The sequence below is a fragment of the Suillus paluster genome (assembly GCF_016628075.1).
Source record: "Suillus paluster strain FC165 chromosome Unknown EDB91scaffold_79, whole genome shotgun sequence".
NCBI lineage: Eukaryota > Fungi > Basidiomycota > Agaricomycetes > Boletales > Suillaceae > Suillus > Suillus paluster.
The window spans coordinates 20,852-40,219 of NW_024537639.1; the positions used below are offsets into that span (position 1 = coordinate 20,852).

At 44.8% G+C, this 19,368-nt stretch overlaps 5 protein-coding genes across 5 annotated transcripts; 3 read left to right on the forward strand and 2 right to left on the reverse strand.

The window, feature by feature from the left end:
* Positions 1–5,015: 5,015 nt before the first annotated feature.
* On the forward strand, positions 5,016–6,223 carry EDB91DRAFT_1085796 (uncharacterized protein; the record flags this gene model as incomplete). The annotated part of the gene is made up of 3 exons (XM_041315943.1): positions 5,016–5,196; positions 5,478–5,636; positions 5,787–6,223. The coding sequence occupies 3 exons, from the start codon at positions 5,016–5,018 to the stop codon at positions 6,221–6,223; spliced, it is 777 nt and encodes a 258-aa protein (XP_041172521.1).
* A 1,695-nt stretch (positions 6,224–7,918) lies between these two features.
* On the forward strand, positions 7,919–8,188 carry EDB91DRAFT_1001934 (uncharacterized protein; the record flags this gene model as incomplete). The annotated part of the gene is made up of 1 exon (XM_041312245.1): positions 7,919–8,188. A coding segment is annotated over one exon (270 nt), but the record flags the coding sequence as incomplete, so codon positions are not given.
* Positions 8,189–11,572: 3,384 nt separating this feature from the next.
* Positions 11,573–12,124, reverse strand: EDB91DRAFT_1239250 (uncharacterized protein; the record flags this gene model as incomplete). Its single annotated transcript, XM_041321830.1, has 2 exons — positions 11,573–12,043; positions 12,071–12,124. 2 exons carry the CDS (start codon positions 12,122–12,124, stop codon positions 11,573–11,575), a joined length of 525 nt encoding a protein of 174 aa, XP_041172523.1.
* Positions 12,125–14,615: 2,491 nt separating this feature from the next.
* EDB91DRAFT_1085798 (uncharacterized protein) lies at positions 14,616–15,168 on the forward strand (the record flags this gene model as incomplete). Its single annotated transcript, XM_041315944.1, has 3 exons — positions 14,616–14,741; positions 14,801–15,028; positions 15,088–15,168. 3 exons carry the CDS (start codon positions 14,616–14,618, stop codon positions 15,166–15,168), a joined length of 435 nt encoding a protein of 144 aa, XP_041172524.1.
* A 127-nt stretch (positions 15,169–15,295) lies between these two features.
* EDB91DRAFT_1239251 (uncharacterized protein) lies at positions 15,296–18,051 on the reverse strand (the record flags this gene model as incomplete). The annotated part of the gene is made up of 7 exons (XM_041321831.1): positions 15,296–15,312; positions 15,417–15,647; positions 15,699–16,598; positions 16,623–16,992; positions 17,050–17,469; positions 17,520–17,774; positions 17,902–18,051. The coding sequence occupies 7 exons, from the start codon at positions 18,049–18,051 to the stop codon at positions 15,296–15,298; spliced, it is 2,343 nt and encodes a 780-aa protein (XP_041172525.1).
* Positions 18,052–19,368: the final 1,317 nt, after the last annotated feature.

The following is a 19,368-nucleotide window of genomic DNA, read 5'->3' on the forward strand; positions in this document are numbered from 1 at the left end:
AGAGGTTATGGAAGGGGACCGGTCGAGCGGAAGCGTAGGGGCAGAATTTGGACTTGTGATTGGACAGAGTGGAGGATGGATGGAGCGGAGGGGGTCGGAAAGTGGAGTGGATATCAATATCGGAGTGGTCGGATCACGTATATGACAGTGACCCTTAACACACAGTAACTCATTGAGATATTCATTGTGGTACTTCATGAACATTTTGATAGGTAAGTCCTAGCAAAAAAGTGTGAGCAGACATTTGTCACATGTAGCAGGGAAGGGACCTCACAGAATTCTCATAATGTGGTGCTGGCGAAGCTACTATATCCATGTCTTCTAGGCCCTCACAACCCTCACTAAAGCCCTGTGGAACATTGTTGTAATCATCTAAACACATTAGAGATTGTGCAGATTTGGATTCTGTTGGTGTTAAAGGTTGAGGGTTAGGACATGGCTCAGTTGACGATTCTCTAGTAAAGGAAACTTGGCATGAGGCCAGGCTCATGCATTGGTGATCCGCAGTGAACAAAATCTGACACAATATGATAGACTGCAAGGTTGTGCTGTGGTCATATAGTTTATAGGCAGGTACCATGCTCAGATGGAGAAGTGGAGGGGTCAGGGCTTGGCTTCAGCTCTTGCACTGTGCCCATAGCCGAGTATGTGCCCTGAATTTGGAGTAGGACCAATGTTGTCCAACAATAGGACAAGTGGTCTGCTTTGGTCTGCTTTGAGGATTGGGAGGTAAAGTGCTTACTAGTGGCAGACCAACTAGAAGCAGAGCGGATGGAGTGGGGGAAGGAAGTTGGAGTGAAGGGGACAAGGGGATTGGTTGTATGACACAGAGGGAAGTAAGGGAGGTTAACTTAGAGCACGGCTCTAAGTTGGAGCAGAGGAGTGGAAGGTGACAACAAGGTGAAACTTGTGTCCAGAGTGAGCAAAGTCCTATGGAGAATTCCCACCAGTAGAAACTGAGGAAAGACAAGTAATATTAAAACTAAGGAAACTAGCTATGTACATGATATGTTTATATACTTCTATGTGAGGAGGCAGTGATCAGTAGCTTATAGCATAAGGCTATGTGCTGAGTATACAATTGGTAAGTATTACTACAGGGAAAACATAAGTTGGGGCAGATATCAATATGTACATGATGGATCAATAATTGAGCGGTTATAGGAATTGCCAGTGATCCGGGAAGTAAGTGTTATGTACCAAAGGGGAAAGTATATACCTAAATGGGGAAAGAGGTTCCAGTTGAATGGAAACTCTATGGAAAGTGACCAATGAGGCAGTCAAGCAGAAGCACAGGAGCAGATGTGGAAACCAACTGGATTGAGCAGAGACAGGTGGAGTGGAAAAGGGGAAAAGGTGGAAGGGGTATAGGGTGGGGCAGAGCAGATATCAATATGTTGGAGCAGTCAGATCTGGTATATGACAGATAAACATCAAAGATGCTGGGCAAACAGACAACAAACATCGACCTACACTGAAAGAGATTCCAGCATCGTCCACTCCAAGTCATTAGAGGACCCATTGTGCAGGGCCTTGTGGTCTGGACTTGCAATAAAGTCTCTATCCAGGCTCAGTAGTAGTAGTCCTAAACAAACGAGAAGTATGTAAGGAGGTGGTCAGAACGATATTGACAAGAGAAAGAGTAATCAGACTGAGTCAGTTCTGGCCCAAGTTGCTAGATATGAATGTTAAGGCTCACAGATGCACATCAATGGCATCAACTCAAATGCAAGTGACAGACATAACCCCAGTTCCTAGCAACCAAGGATGCTTCAGGATTTAACACAAAGGTCCTTCATACAGTAATGCTTAGTGTTCAGAACATTCAGTGCTGTGAACTGCTGGAACAGTACTTGATTGACAAATAGTCATGTCCCATCACCTGCTCTTTGATCGACTTGCAATCTACATGATGATTCGCTGTATGTTGTGCATTTAGGGTTAGGGTTAGGACTTCTTACCAGCAAAGTGCAGCAAGGTTCCTGTGTTAATCATCAGCTATCAAGCACAATATCAACAGACAAATATCATACCACAGTGGATACATGCCAGGACATCGTCCTTTGTACACTATGTACCATCGTTGGAAAGTTTCATTGTGGACATGATCCAACATGCCAACCAACTTTTCTAATGGCATACTAATGAGTCGAGCAAAGTCACATGGCACATATGCTACAGTCAGGTCAATCAGACCCATAGCCCAACCCAACACAAATGCCACCTCAGCATTGCATGCAGTTTTACATCCCTGGTAGATGGCACCAGAAAATTTCTTCACTTGCTGTTCACAGTCAGGCCTGATAGCATTGCACTTAGCAAGATTGTCAGGTACTACTTAAATGGTTATTGTGCTTACCAGTATTCATAGATCCCTACTTGTCAACCTTTCCATATGACATACAAGCTAGGATGTCCCTTACATTCCTTCAACCTAGTGACATGTGCACCAGAGACACCCTGAGTAGTGTGACCAGCCTGAGCCCTAGTTTCGTCAACATAATATCATGTGGTAAATTAATCTACAATACCAAGTTGATATAATGCCCATCTCAAGACCAGAACTGACATGATACATGCTGCATATTACACAATAAGCATTGTGTTGCAAGGAGACACTAAGAAATACTTATGCTGGGACACCTTGTCAATGGACATCATTCACCACAACACTGCAGAGTTAAAGTCAGTCAGCATTGAGGATGGCAGTGTGTCATATACCTGATCCGACCACTCCGATATTAATATCCGCTCCGCTTTCCGACCACCTCCGCTCCATCCATCCTCCGCTCCATCCAATTATCATCCACATCCGCCCCTATGCTTCTGCTCGACCGCCCAACCGTTCCCCTTCCATAAATGTCTCCATTCAACTGGAACCTCTTTCCCCTTTTAGATATATACTTTCCCTTTTGGTACATAAGACCCTTACTCCCGGATCACTGGTAATTCCTCTTACCGCTCAATCACTGATCCAATGCATACATATTGATATCTGCTCCAACTTATGTCTTCACCTGTGTAAGTACTTACAAATTATATCCTTGGTACATAGCTTTACAACATAGTTATCCTGACCACTGCCTCATACTTAGAAGTATATAACATATCCTGTACTTAGATATTTTCCTCAGTCTTAATATTACTTGTCTTCTTGCAGTTACTACTTGTGAGAATTCTCAGTAGGACCTTGCCTCCTCCGGACACAAGTTTCATCTTGTTGTCACCTCTGACCCTCTGCTCCAACTTAGAGCTGTGCTCTAAGTCTCCTCCTTGCTTCTCCGCCCCTATCAAATATTCCCCCTGCTCCTTTCCACCCTCTGCACTATCCTCTGCCTTCCCCGCTCCTATCAAGTATTCCCCCTGCTCCTTTCCATCCTCCACATTATCCTCTGCCTTCTCCGCTCCGCTCCTAGTCGGCCCACCACTAGTAGCACTTACCTCCCAACCCTCAAAGCGGTCCACTCATCCTATCATTGGACACCATCGGACCTCCTCCAAATTCAGGGCACATACTCGGCTAAGGGTGCAGTGCAAGAGCTGAAGCCAAGCCCCGACCCCTCTGCTTCCTGAGCCAGCACAGTACCTAACACAGTGGAAAGAAACAAGGTGACGTGCCCTGAGCATTGATAACATCCATTAAGGTCATCAAGGTCAATGAGTGACAGTGGGGATGAGGATTGGGAGAGAGAAGATGAGGAACAAGATATTGAGGCCTGTGACACTTTAAATATGTCTGCTGGGTGCTTTTTAGGTGTTCAGCTAGAGAATTGTGGAACCAATCCAGTTGCAAAGTTCTCAGACATTGGCTGAAAACTTTCTTCTCCAGTGTCATATACCTAATCCAACCACTCCGACCACTCTGACAATATTAATATCTGCTCCTGCCCAACCTCATACTTTCCCCTGCTTACCTACCACCTCCTGCTCCAGTCTGCCCTCTGCACCTAACCCAGTCGGCTCCCGCATCTGCTCCTACTGGCTCTGCTCGACCTGCCTTGTCGGTTATCCTTCCACATCATTCCCACTTTACTATAAACTCCTTTAGGTATATATTTTCCCCATTTACACATAACACTTACTTCCCGGATCACCAGGTACTTTCTATAACCACTCGACTAACTGATCTGATGCATACATATTGATATCTGCCCCAACTTATGTTTTTCACCTGTGTCTACTTACAAATTATGCTCAGGTACATAGCCTCATACCAAGGACTAACTAGTCACTGCCTCCTACATAGAAGTATATAAAAACATATCCTGTACTTAGCTACTCCCCAGTCTTAATATTACTTGTCTTCCCACAGTCTCTACTAGTGGGAATTCTCCATAGGACTCTGCTCCCTCTCCGGACACAAGTTTACCTTGTCAGTCACCTCTGACCCTCTGCTCCTGACTTAGAGCCTACACTCTAAGCTCTAAGTATTCGCTCTTACTTCTCCGACCCAACCAAACCCAATCCCCTTACTCCCCTCTGTTCCGACACACTTCCTCCGCTTCTAGTCGGGTTACCACTAGTAGCATTTACCTCCTGACCCACCAAGTGGACCAAAGCGGTCTGCCTGTCCTATCATTGGACATCGTCGGACCCACTTCAAATTTGGGGCACATACTTGGCTAAGGGCACAGTGCAAGAGCTGAAGCAAAGCCCTGACCCCTCCGCTTCTCTGTCTGAGCATGGTCTCTAACATCCAGTATCTGTATTGAGTGTTCTTTCATAAATAATCCTACTGTATGTTAGCTTAATCTAGTATGTAATGGAGAACATGTATGCCAACACACCTTCTCCCAGGTGGAGGGATAGGATAAGGTAGTAGACTGTGCACACTGAATATGAATACCATCAGCTTCAAAGTTGACAGTGGTGAGTAGGGGCATACCCGGTTGTGGAGGTGAACACATTGGAGTACTGGTGGCTATTGGGGGGCTTGCCATTCTATGAACCGGTGGGCTATTCAATATCTGTCAAGCTTGTTGAGCACATTACTACTTGGGAGTGAGTGATGCACCATGGATGAAGAGGCTGATGTATCAATAGTGCCTTGCAAAGTGGTCACTGCAGTCTGCAGGTGGCCAATGGTTGTCTGTAAATTTGACATCAATGCACTCAACTCATCCATGGGTGATGTTGCTTCAGAATTTTGCTGGCATCGACCTGAAATAACAAGGACATTATTGGGAGGGGAGCTATGTAAGTATAGAATTAAATGTTTTGCACCTAGACTGTATTGCTGGGTGTTGGTGGCCATCAGTATGTGGAAACAGAAACATTGTGGGTGGAAAAGTACTGGTCACAGTGTTTGGTTATGTTTTGGCTTGAAGTTACTGGGTCAGTAATGTACTGGTAAGACCTGTACCCCAATTTGCAATGACCAAACTTGGAGGCACGAACAGCAAGCAAAAAAAAAGACATCATGATCACATCTCCTGGGTTTCCAGGATAAAGTTCAAATTTTTGGAATGATCATTCAGCCCAATGGCAAGAATGTCTGGATGACAGATCTTCTTCTACCTTCTACAACTTTATCACATGTCTGTGGATCAAGAAATATGGGTGGTTTTTTGACCATTGGTTTGACCTTGACGAAGACACTCCTGATCTGGAGGATGATGAACTGGACTTCAAAGAAGGTCTCAGTGCAGATGAGGAGTCTTTGCAGAAGTGAAATGACTACTTCTCTGCTATGTGCCTCGTGAGTTGATATTACCACATTTAGAAGGTATATATTGTAACTTGTTTACAGCGTATCCAGCAGTGGTATCACCATTATTATTGACAAGCGCAAGCTCTAGAGGAAAATGAGGATTTTGAGGGTGGAATGCAAGCACTCACTTATTTTGTACCAAAGCTGCCCTGGAAGCCCCAAATTCTGCAGTGCTATTCTGGGCTATACTACCAAGAGGGCATCAAGTCAAATGCAGACCTGGAGTTTCAGTGGAAGTTGACAGTGTATCAACAAGAGTTGAAGCAGTGGGAGGAGGAGATGAAGGTTATATGTACTGCTGAAAAGATACCACCTGTCAAGCTCAAAGCACCCTCCCATCTATCAGTTCAGAATGAAATCACGCACATGTTGTGGAATGCTGAGTCTCAGGAGTTCTGTGATGAGGTAGAGGGAAAGATGATGGACAAGTATTGTGAAGCATTAGAGACTCACAAGAAGGTGATTGAGCAGGGAGGATCAAATCAGCTGACTGCTGAGAACTATCACGCATAAGTACTCTCACATCCTGACTAATGCTATTGAGAAACACTTTGGGATGTAAACATCAATCTTATTGGCAGGCCCTATCCCGTTGTTGAAGGGAAAGATTGAAATGGGGAGGTGTGTTCTCATGACTTGACATTTGTGCTGCTACTTATATATGTGTTACCCCTAGCATTCACTCAGGCCTTACTCAGGGTGCTTTACCTATTATTTGGCCTCAATTCAACCCCACAGGTTTTTCTCAGGTTGAGGAATGTATGGTCAGATTTGTGGAGCACATTTACTATGAGTCATTTTTGCTTTATACATGTACAGTGTCTAATAAATTCACAGCTTCCTCTGATTGCTGGGCTCATGCGCTGTCCCCTCTTGATGAATTGCAATGTCATGCCTTGCCTGAGCCAAATGGATCAGATGTGTCTATCTGTTAAGGTCATGCTCAAGGGAGAGGTTACTCAAAGGGCTTCAGCTTCAGCTCGTGCACTGCGCCCCTTACCCAAGTATGTGCCCTTAATTTCCAGGGGACAGAGGGGAAGTCCGACAGAAGTCCGGGGAATTCTGGAGGACAGATGTCAGTGGAGTTCGGTGGAACTCCGGAAGACTATGGGGGACGGAGTAAGGCTACTACAGAAATCTGGAGTAGAAATAGAACAGAGGTTAGACTACCATAAGGTAGAACTGGAGGATTAGTCCTAAGGTTTAACCCCTAAGACTCGGAGGTGGACAAGAGGTGAGACTCAAGTCCAGAGATTGCAGGAATGAGCAGAACTAAGATGATATTTGAACTAAGGAGTTCTGGAGTATTACAGGGGTTTATATACTGTAGGTATCATGTAAGTAAATCAGTCAGCAAAGGTAAGGGCTATGTACGAAGCATGTGGAAAGTCTATTACTAAGTGTAACAGATCAAAGCAGTGAAGTCAGAAATGAAGTAAGAATGGACAGATCAGTAAGCATAGTGGAATAGGACATAACTGGTAACTGGAGCAATAGCTAATCTAAAAGGAGTCAGGGGTGAGTGCGGAGATGAAGGCAGAGCGCCAGGCAGAATAGCAAGACAGAGGACCGGACTTTAATGAAGTAGATCCGGAATTCCAGATCTGGAGGTACAGGATATGACACTACTACCTTGCTTGTAGAACTGCCTACTCCATCCTTTGACATTGACCCTGCACTAGTAGAGCCTGATCTTGATTTAGGCAATATTGGGGCATCACTTGATACCCCAGATCAAGCTGGGGGTGGTGCTCAAGACAACCTTTTTATGTCATCATCTGTTGCACCACCACTGCCCTCATCTTTACCTCCTGTGCCCTCACCTGGTCCTGAAATACAGAGATCCAACATGACTGCCACTCCTGATGCTGAAGCATCTACTCCACCACTTGCTGTGCTGTCAGAGTGCATTTTCTCACCTCCACTTGCTGGTATTACCTTTGACCTCTCCAGCTGTTCTGTGTACAGTGAGGCTGACTACAATTTTGTCCTGAAGAATTTGGACTGAGGCATTAAGTGGACACGCTGCCTTCAGTAGTTTGTTGGCTTTGAGCAAGCATCCAGGTTTCCAGTGAGTAGACACTCACCACCTGTGTGTGCCTGGTGTTGATCCCTTGCCCGAAGGACAGTGTGCATAACATTCCCATAATTGACTGCCCTGAAGACTTCAAGATTTGGTTCCACAGAGGCCATAAGAACTTTGCTCCTCAAGACCTCAGGCCATTCATTGCCAGCATGAAAAAATGGTGGTCATCTATTCAACCTGTGGAACATGCCTGTGACACACGTGGTCTCTTCAAACATAACTTAGAAAACATTGATTGGTCAAGGCTTCACAGGGCTGGTAGGAATGGGATGTATCTGGTGGTAGTTGGTTTGATGTGGTGGCATAGAGGATCGACGAATGATGAGGGCTTGGATGTGTGGTTCACCATGGTGGATGATGTCACCTGGGTGCTGGAGAGGCTGATAGCTACACACCAAATGGAATGCTCACCAACTCCACCTCCATCACTATCTCAACCTAACAGATCTTCCATGAAGAGAGGCAGAGGTATTTTCAAGGAGCCTGTTAGGTACCGTGCTGGCTCAGGAGGCAGAGGGGTCAGGGCTTGGCTTCAGCTCTTGTGCTGCGCCCTTAGCTGAGGTCCGACATTGTCCAACGATAGAACGAGTGGACCGCTTCAGTCCGCTTTGAAGGTTGGGAAGTAAGAGCTACTAGCGGTGAGCCGACTAGGAGTGGAGCAGAGAAGGCAGGGAGTGATGTGGAGGGTGGATAGGAGCAGGGGAAGGTTTGATAGGAGCGGGGAAGGCGGAGGATGGGAAAAGGGACAAGGAGAATATTGATAATGGTGGAGGAATAAGGGAAGCACTTAGAGCATGGCTCTAAGTTGGAGTGGAGGGTCGGAGGATCGGAGGGTCGGAGGCGACAACAAGTTGAGACTTGTGTCCAGAGGAGGCAAGGTCCTACTGAGAATTCTCACAAGAGGCAACTGCGAGAAGACAAGTAATATTAAGACTGAGGAAAATATCTAAGTACATGATATGTTATATACTTCTATGTATGAGACAGTGACCAGGATAACTATGTTGTAAAGCTATGTACCAAGGATATAATTTGTAAGTACTTACACAGGTGAAGACACAAGTCGGAGCGGATATCAATATGTACACGTCGGATCAGTGATCAAGCGGTAATAGGAATTACCGGTGATCCAGAAGTAAGGGTCTATGTACCGAAGGGGAAAGCATATATCTAAAAGGGGAAAGAGGTCCAGTTGAATGGAGAGGTTATGGAAGGGGACTGGTTGAGCAGTTGAGCGGAAATGTAGGAGCGGGTGTGGATGATGATTGGACGGAGCGGAGGATGGGTGGAGCGGAGGTGATCGGAAAGCGGAGCGGATATTGATATTAGAGTGGTCGGATCAGGTATATGACAGAGCCAACAAGTGTGGGCATTGTGCTGTCTAGAGGCAAGAGGACGAGGACTGTAGCATCATAGAATATTATACTCACATGTACCTATTGCATTGAATTTATATGTTTTGCTGTGCATCCTAATACATGCAAATACAGAACAACACCTGTGATATGTTTTATTGAGTGTGGGAAATTGATGGTGTGAGCTATAATGCTAATGGTATGTTTCCAGAGGGATGGAACAAACAAAGGGATGTGAGCATAGCCACAATGCCCATGATATGTTTTATGAAGGTATAGAACATGTGCAGAAAATGCCACGATGCCTGTGATATGTTTTATTGAGTGTGGGAAATTGATGGTGTGAGCTACAATGCTAATGGTATGTTTCCAGAAGAGACACAACACCATTAATAAATAGCAGTATTTATATAGAAGGGGCCTTATACCAGAATTTGCAGGCATTTATAAATTTACCTACAGTAAGTTACTATAGTATTACTTAATAGGCCACATGGACTTGTGGTGCAGCTCTCTGGCCCATGTGTCAGCTTTATAGAGTGTGATAGGGTTAAGCTTTCTGTGCTCTAGGGCAGCGCTGAGCTCCATGAGTGATGGTGCCACATCCTGAACAGATGTGGTGAGAATCGTGTTTGGGGCTATTGCAGCCTTCCTCTCATTGCCAAGCAGTACATAACTGCTTGCCTTCTTTGGTCCAGAGAGTTTTGTTGACTCATTTAGAGATGGTGTCATGTTTGCCATCCCAGGTGAGGGTTGCCGAGCACTCAATGGTGCAATGGGGGTTGCACCCAAGACAAACAAAACAACAAGGGCGGGGTGTACTGGGGTCTTGGACCATTCTGGGTTTCTTGTTGAATTTCCCTTCTGGCGAAGCGGGGGGAGAGTGTTTCTGGGAGCTGGTGAAGTGTGTGTGCTGCTGCTCTGTTCTGCTCAGTCCTGCTGTTGTTAACAAGTGGGACTGGAGGGAGGGATGTGGGGAGATGGTTCCCAATGGATGGGGTTGAAGGCATGTGGTAGCCATCAGTGGGAGTGGGCACACAATGGCCATGGGGTTAACCCAAGGGAAGTACAGTGCATGATGGCCAGGGTGTTTGGAACCATAGCAGGGGGTTGGAGCATGATGTCCAATAGTGTGGGTTGATTGGGTGATGGAACACATTGTCCAAGGGTGTGATGAGGGTGTTTGGACATGGTGCCAAACATATTGTGAGGGTGGAGTAATTAATGGTGGGGGGAGAAATGAAGCGCAGTGAGTATAAATCTAAGATGATTGCTGGAATGAGACATACCTGAATGGCTAACTGTTGGGTCCTGGATTGATTGAAGATGGTTTCACATGCTTCATCTAGCAAGTCTTGGTTGATCCTTGCTAGGACTTACCCGGTGTGGGTACAACAAGTGCAGCTGCGATAAATTGATCTACTACACAGTTGGGTCTTTGCTGCCTGCTGCCTCACTTGAGAACAAGCACATTCGACCCTAAAGGGGATTGCTACTGGGGAGTGCTAATCTCTGTCTAAGCGACCCTAATCAACCCTACCGCAGGTAGGATGAGGATCCGCAAAAATGCGGAACAAGCGGAACTAGCAGAACTCAAGCAGAACAAGTGGAACTCAAGCAGAACTCAAGCAGAACTCAAGCAGAATGGAACAGAATGAAGTGGAACTCAACTGGATACAATGCGGAATGTATGGAGTCGTTGGAACTTGCAGATCAAGTCAAAGGAAGTATATCACAAGGTTAGATTGATAGTGGGCATAAGTCAAAGTGGTCCTCTAGTAAGGTGAAGGAAAAGTGGGAAGGTAAAAGATGGGATTCAATAAAAAACACCCAAGCCCTGAGTACCACTACTTAAAGGGAAGATTATTTTCAAGGAACACTGAGGTACAGGTAGTAAGTTCTCAGGAAGCGGAAGTGAAGGCAGGCAGTGCACATGGGCACAATACTCCGGAATAGGGGTCCATGCCATAAGGGCATGTGTCAGTGTGATCCGGGTAACGTTAGAAGCAACAGGAAGAGAGATACAGCATACCAATGGACCTGGAAGGATGGGGACAGGACATGCAAAGGTTGTCTGACGATGCATGGGAATACCGGATAGTGCAGGCGGGTTCTGAAGGATGTGCAGGAATGCAGAACCCATCGGAGGGTGCGCAGGAAACACAGAACGTGCAAAATACACAGAACTGATGTGAGACAATGTGGAAAGGATGGGGTTTTACACCTACAGTGGGGGAATTCCCCACACCGGACTTCCGTCAGACTTTCCTTCTGCCTCTTGGAAATTAAGGGCATGTACTCGGGTAAGGGGCACAGCACACGAGCTGAAGCCAAGCCCTTTGAGTTGCACTTCCCTTGAGCACAACCTTAACAGGCTGCTTCATTTAATTGCTCCCAGGTTAAGTTCTCATCTTTGATAATTTAGGCTTTGGGGTCTCTAGTGGCACTGGCTGGGATCCATTTGTTCAAACCATCAGAAACAGGCAGCATTATGAGGGTGTCCTCATTGGCTGTAAAGGTGGAGCAGGAAGCTTCTTCTAGACTGCTGTTTGTGAAGTAGGACAGTTCGCAGTAGTCACTTGATTTCATTTTGCAAACCACATATTGGCATGGGATGATGATGGGGTCAGAGGGGATGTTAATGTCTTTGATTGGGGCATACTTGGCCTTGTTCTTCTTGTGCTCTTCTTGGATTGTGGCTTCTTGTTCTGCCCTTAGAGTCTGTTGGCACTGGGCTTCTTCTTCAGTGGCTTTTCTGTACTCAGCTTCTGCTTTGCAAGCTTCACCTTCAATCCTGGTTGTCCAATGATGCTTATCTGCATTGTTTTGGATGCGCCAGAGGTTAGCTAGGATTGTTGTGGCTTGCTGGTTGTTAACTGCATCATTGACAAGCTGTGCTCAAGCTTCAGCATACTCTACTGATTGAAAATCAGGAGTGATTGCAAGATTGGGGTTTCCTGCTAGGAAAGGCATAACCAATGTTATGCAATTGCAAAGAATGACAGAAAGAGATGGAGAAGACAATGAGGGACAACTACTGATGCAATGACTAGAAACTTGTCTTCCAATGTGGGTTGTACTTACTCATGCGTAAACTAAATTCTGTGAATACCAGCTATTGAACTGTCAAAGAATTAATTTTTTATATTTGTATGTTGTGGAGTAATAGACGTTACCCCCAAAATGCACGAACTCTAGTGGATATCTAGTATCAGTTACCGAACTGGCTCTAAAATTATGGTGGATCTTTGGTGACGGTTCGATTTGCCGTCATGCCGCATGCATCTTTCATAGTCTGCTGTACATACTGTAAATACAAAGCCACCTGGACAGCCCATTTGGTAAGCCTTATTAGGCTTAGCAATAATGTGCCTCACCAACTATACTTAGGCTTGATTGCAGTAATATCCCAACACCAGCATTAAATCACGCCCCAAATATTCCAATACCTCTAAGCATCACTGTCATATAAGCTATTTACATACAATATTATTTTATCGCCCGAAAGCGGTAATTGCATCACACTACCACCCAAAACATAACCTAATTTGGAAGTTCCTCAATATCAATGTTTCCTAGCTACTACCCCAAGCCTCACCCTGCTCCTCCCTGTGCAGTAGGCTTGCATATATTATGTAGAATAGCTATGATACACCCTATAGAACATATTTTACCGCTATATTTGCTGCCAGCAGGCCATGGGTATCAATTTATAACAAATTATATTAAAATAAGAAAATATCATACAAATGTGAACTATATGATGTCCAGAGACATACCAAGCTTCAGAGACTATGTGTATAATGTTTCTGCAATATATATGAGTACATACAACCACTATTGCAGGGGTTTTATATGTTTTACAACAGTCTCTCAGAAAAACAATCATGACTGCCTTTTTCTTGTTTTTATGTATCTTAACACACAGTACATGGTACCTTTTGCTCATCTATCATTGCTATACATTATATATTGTATCTGGACGCAGTCCTGAAGCTGTAGAACACCATATATTTGATGTGATGGGAACAGGGGTGATATGAGGAGAACTGTGTTCTGGGAGGTAAATATGACATATATCAAAGATCTGAAACCTGGGGCACATATAATACAATGATATAATACTAGAACTACAGGCTCGAGCTACCAGACCTCAATCTAAGTGCTGTGGAAGCAAAGTACATGTTGGAGATGTGTGGGAAAGTATGTAAAACATATGGTTGAAACATAAAAACATACCATAGCACACCACACAAGACCTTCTGGGGTGTAATACATGTGTAGTGTGATAGAGGGACATCATAATGACTATCCAGTATAGTCTTGAAGTGTTACAGGTAATGTATAGGCCTAGGCACCAAAAACTCGAAATTAGGTGTGGACTGCTGTATGAACACTGTAGCCCATAGCCATCAAATGTGAAAACACCACATATATCTGCAATCTGGACCTGCAACACTTCAAGACTATACTGGATAGTCATTATGATGTCCCTCTATCACACTGCACATGTATTACACCCCAGAAGGTCTTGTGTGGTGTGCTATGGTATGTTTTTATGTTTCAACCATATGTTTTACATACTTTCCCACACATCTCCAACATGTACTTTGCTTCCACAGCACTTAGATTGAGGTCTGGTAGCTCGAGCCTGTAGTTCTAGTATTATATCATTGTATTATATGTGCCCCAGGTTTCAGATCTTTGATATATGTCATATTTACCTCCCAGAACACAGTTCTCCTCATATCACCCCTGTTCCCATCACATCAAATATATGGTGTTCTACAGCTTCAGGACTGCGTCCAGATACAATATATAATGTATAGCAATGATAGATGAGCAAAAGGTACCATGTACTGTGTGTTAAGATACATAAAAACAAGAAAAAGGCAGTCATGATTGTTTTTCTGAGAGACTGTTGTAAAACATATAAAACCCCTGCAATAGTGGTTGTATGTACTCATATATATTGCAGAAACATTATACACATAGTCTCTGAAGCTTGGTATGTCTCTGGACATCATATAGTTCACATTTGTATGATATTTTCTTATTTTAATATAATTTGTTATAAATTGATACCCATGGCCTGCTGGCAGCAAATATAGCGGTAAAATATGTTCTATAGGGTGTATCATAGCTATTCTACATAATATATGCAAGCCTACTGCACAGGGAGGAGCAGGGTGAGGCTTGGGGTAGTAGCTACATCTGGAAAATGCTTTTCGTGTGATAGTGTGGGACTTGCCATATTGCCACCTATAGCGGTTGCTTGCTACACTCAACTACTACGAGCTATGGCATGCTACAGTAGACACGTAGCACCAACCTCCTACAATAGCCTCCCCATAGTATCTTATCTTCTTGATAGAGAACACAACCCAATTCTCTCAATAGCCGACTCATTTTTGGCTCGGACCAAACTCAGACACACTCAAGCTGAGACAGCATCAACACGCTGATGGCCAGCCAGCTTCAGACATATCCACTTTGCCTAGCACATTGTCATGCTGCAAACCCGCCCAGTACTGCAAGTCAACCACAATGTCTCACTTTCATTGTGCACCCTGTTGGAAATGAACCAATTGTAAGTCTCACTCAAACTTCATAATCTGGGCCTGCTCCAAACTGATTACCGTCCTACAGACTTTGAATATCAATTTCAAGACCGAATATGGTCACGTCGAGTCAAGGGCAGTGCATAGCACCTTATCTACGACCATCATGCCTTCAAGTCAGGATGATTCTGAGACTGAGCCAGAGTCTGAGCCCGATGTTGCCGAGACGCATAAGTCCACTGGAGTGTCTCCCATACTGCAACAGCAAGCAAATGAACTGTCGATTTGGCACTCCACAACTTGTCTGCAACACAAGGTTAGTCAATCAAATTGCTCCAAGTGTTATCCCGCATTCACGTGCCACATCCAACACAGACAGATGAACCTTCCAGTCCAGTCAAGCGCCTGTGGACAGAAGACTATGGACTGACTTGTGGAACGAGTTGGCGTCAGTAATGTGAGTTTGTTTTCTCAGCTTGTTGTGTCGTGGCACCGAAACTGACCTACTTCCAGAGATACATTGCCTCAATCACAAATGATCTGCGACTCGATGGGGTTTAAGTTTTTTAAATTTTATTATACACTATTTTTTCTCCGTAGCTTCAACAAACAAAACATGTGCATGTCGATGTACGGATTTATGTAGAACTGATCACATATTATGTTGACATTCTCTGCAGTCCAACTGGAATCTCTAGTGCGACCAAACTTCAGCACCAAGTGACAACTGCAGATGATATGACTGATGGGGACTACTTCTCCATGTCGCTGGTGCCTGTGGGTTGATCGAGAGATGACAAACATGTCAAGATTGTGGTCAGGTTCTCGCAAAGGTGTCATCCATTCAATGTATGCGAGAGGGCCTTGCAATTGCTCATTGACGGGATAATATGTTGGAACCTTGAAGACTGATAATACTTGAGCAACACGAAGACCTGAAACATAATATTAATCGGTGTGAGGATGAGAAAATTTCTGATGCTCACCTTCTAAACATGTACCATCAGTGAAAGCATTGGGTTCCATGGTATGCACAAATGCAAACTCGAGACATGCAGGTTGAGCCAGTCTTCGACCTGCACGTGTGATTGGTGGCGAGACACAAACAATGTTTTTAAGTTTGCGTGAACTGACTTCGACAATGGCAGGTAACTCGAAGGCCAGGCGAGAGAACAGGTTGAAGGTGTCAAAGGATTTTGGGACATAAAGAATGCCAAGAGTGCGAATATAGGTGGTCAATGCTTGGAGAAATAGTGATGCATGCTGGTCACTGATAATCTTGTGGGCTGGGACTCTGCAAAGATGAGGAGGATGGGTGGTAGGAACACAGATCATTGAAGTAAGTGAAAACGAAGCAGCATTAGGCTCTGACAAATCTGCATCAGCTTTAGATGCGACGTCTATGCCAAATATTGGTGATTTTTCAACAACAATTTCGTCATCGTGTTCATCACCTTCAACCTCCAACTCCAGACCATGCTCGTTGCTGTCTTGCTGCCCCGATTCTGTGGTTTCCACGGTATGAGATTTATACCAGTCCAAGTACATACTGAACCTGTCAACAGCTTCTTGACGTTGTAGCCAAACAGTCATCTGTGCAATGTAATCCTTTTTGTTTCCGGCACGGTAAGCCTCCTTCACATAGTCAATGTGTAGATGTTCGGGAGACTCGGTATTGAACCCATCTGCAGAGCTGAACCGTTGAATTAATTCAACATAGTGCTGCATTGAATGGATCTTCGGGATATTGAAGTGAGTTGCTTTTCTTCCACCCATCTCGATAAATATGGCCTTGTGCTCATGGAACTCGTCAAGAGCATGTGCGAGTGCATGTAGCAAGTGGTCTGTGTGAGACTGAAGGGAAGAATAATAAATGAAATATGTGACTGTGTGCACAGTTCAGACCACACGTTGGTCGACTCCTCCAGAGATGAGCCCAACGAAAACTTTTTCCATCTCTTTATGTTCCTTGCCCATCCATTGTGATACTGACGAGATGCCGTTTTTGAAGTGCCTCAATCCATGATGTGACGACATTGATTTAAAATGTGCATCCACCTTGTTCTCACCCATAATCCGTGTAGTCCACTGAACAAGGTGATCTTTGAATACCCCCTTGTGCAGCTGATGCAATAGATCGGGAGTAAATGCTTGGAATATATCTGTGTGCAGGAGTGTGGCCCAAAATGGAGGAAATATGGATCGAAGGCTGAGATTTTTGAACTCCTTCATCAGCTCTGGATTAGGTGCGTGTTCATTCTGAGTGAGCATGTTGAGTGTCTTGTTGACATCATGTTTCAGGAATTACTAGTGCAGGCCACGTTTGCTATGGTGGACCTTGCATAATGGGCACCAATTTTCCATGCAGCATGCAACCAAGCACTGCTCAGGATAATCAGCTATGTAGGCAGCAAGTATAGGCCAGAAATGACGAACAGCACCATCTCCACAGGTCATATCTTCACCAACTCGACCTACACTGGCCATAGTTGCCAACATTCGTGTCAGGCATGCATGAAATAGGCGGTACTTGGCGAGTGGTCTGGCTTTATCTAAAAAACAATCGAAATGGCCAACAGGAAGGTAACCAAGCAAGACTGTGGCATATGACAAAACTTGTCGCCACACATCTTTTGAGATATTCCCAATCGTAAGGTACACTGGCCACGCAGACTTGTCGCCACGAAACTGTGAGAGCTGAGTCTTGTCCGATGATAAAATTACAGGAGCAATTGTTGACCCAATAGGAACACATTCCTTTCTCATTTGTGAGTAATTCTGGCCAGGTTCAATGAGAGGCTCCTTACTTGCATATTCCACCACCAGTCCACTGTCCACATCTCATTGATGACTTGTGATCTACCCTCTGGTCCAGTATAGCTGTGTTCGGGTGCATAAACCAAGTTGTCTTTGAAGCACAGGTTCCCGATGAGCTCCCTAATGCATTCCACAGGGTCTCGGAACCATAACTCAACATCTTCTGTCTGTGGTTCACCCTCGTCGTTGGTGATGTCACCAGTAAGTGTCATTGCTTCACATTGCCAATTGATACCTTCTGGAAGCTTGTCAATAGCTGAGAGCAAGGTATTTTTATTGTGAAAAGACGGCTGGACCCTCTCTCGTACCTGTGCAATAGTTAGTTTACTTTGCCACGTCTGAGAATGTGTTATTGATTTGGCCATTACATACCACATTCAGCTTCAGGAATTCCTCGGCCTGGTTATGGCCGACATTCTTGATGAGCCATTTCGCCAGGTGCCATTCATCCTCATCTGCAAATGGTCCCCATATCTCACTCCCTTGCAGCACTTGGTCATCATGGATGATCTCGAACGTCATCTTAGCAGGACCTTGAACTGTGCCCGCTTCAGGGAAAGATTCTGACCATATCTCTCCCATCCAAAATTTGTCGGCGATTTCGTCCACTTGAGAACACTGGCCTGGATCAACAGCAGGTATCTCTGACTGCTCCATCATGATGTCCTCGGAAACCTCAATATTGACCTCTGCTGCTGCTGTATGTATATCATCTTGACTACACAATTGCACCCCTGATATGGTTTTTCCATCACAGTTGGAGCTCAACATCAAGGCTTTTGCCAGAGTTTGGCCCAAAATTGGTCTCGCTGATGGTGGCAAGCAGGTGCCTGAGCTTGATGTCGTCGTATGGCTCCATGGTCTCCAAAGGGCATACAGCAAAACTGGCACTTTGGCATGATTGTTGGAGTGAGGTTGGTACTTAAAGATTGTCAAAGTGAAACTTTGGCTTGACGAACTTCACTCAGGCAAATTCGATAGAAATGTCTAAGTTCAAATTCCAACTATTTTAGGTCCAATGCAACAATTTTTTATCGAGCCCACTCACTCTTTCATGCTCGACTCGGACTGTAACGGACTCTCTGCAGTGGACTTCAATTGTAATCAACCTGAACAGCTTGGACGAGGTAGTCATCAAGTCAAACAGACTTCTCGTTCACTTCCATATTGTAAGCCACCGCAGAAAAAAAGATAAATCACTGATTGTGCTTTAGGTGCAGATATCGCTGCTAAGATGCGATGGTGAGAACAGGCCACAACAGCAACTCAGAGCCATAACCAGGGGATGGGACCTCCTCAAAACGAGTACACACCAGCTCCTGATGCATCAAGATATGCTTATGATGAGAATGCACCACAGCTGAATCCTACATGGCCCACCCCGGGGTCATGGCAGCATGTGACACCAGCACGACTGCAAACATCATTTGCTCCACAGACTCCTATCCAGAATGGAAACATAGTAAAACACACTTCCACTTTGTTCTATTCACCATACTCATAAATCGCATGACAGTCAAACCAATTCTACCACCAGACTAGTAGTATCAGTGACTTTGACAATCAAGAAACCAGTGACTTCGAGCACGCTGCAGCTCAAGACGAGAACCTCTTTCAACTGAATATTCCTGCTATGAACTCTATGGTACATTTTTTTCTTGTGTTTGTGAGGGTACTGAACTGTGCTCAAACTATAGATTACCTCACGTCAAGTTGTCTTGCCACAGCCACGACGTAGTCTGATCCGTCACTCTGGAGGAACCAGCTCGCCGACACCTACAATGAATCCGCCAAACTTATGTGCCCTTTCTGATCATCGTACATGGTCCACATTATCAA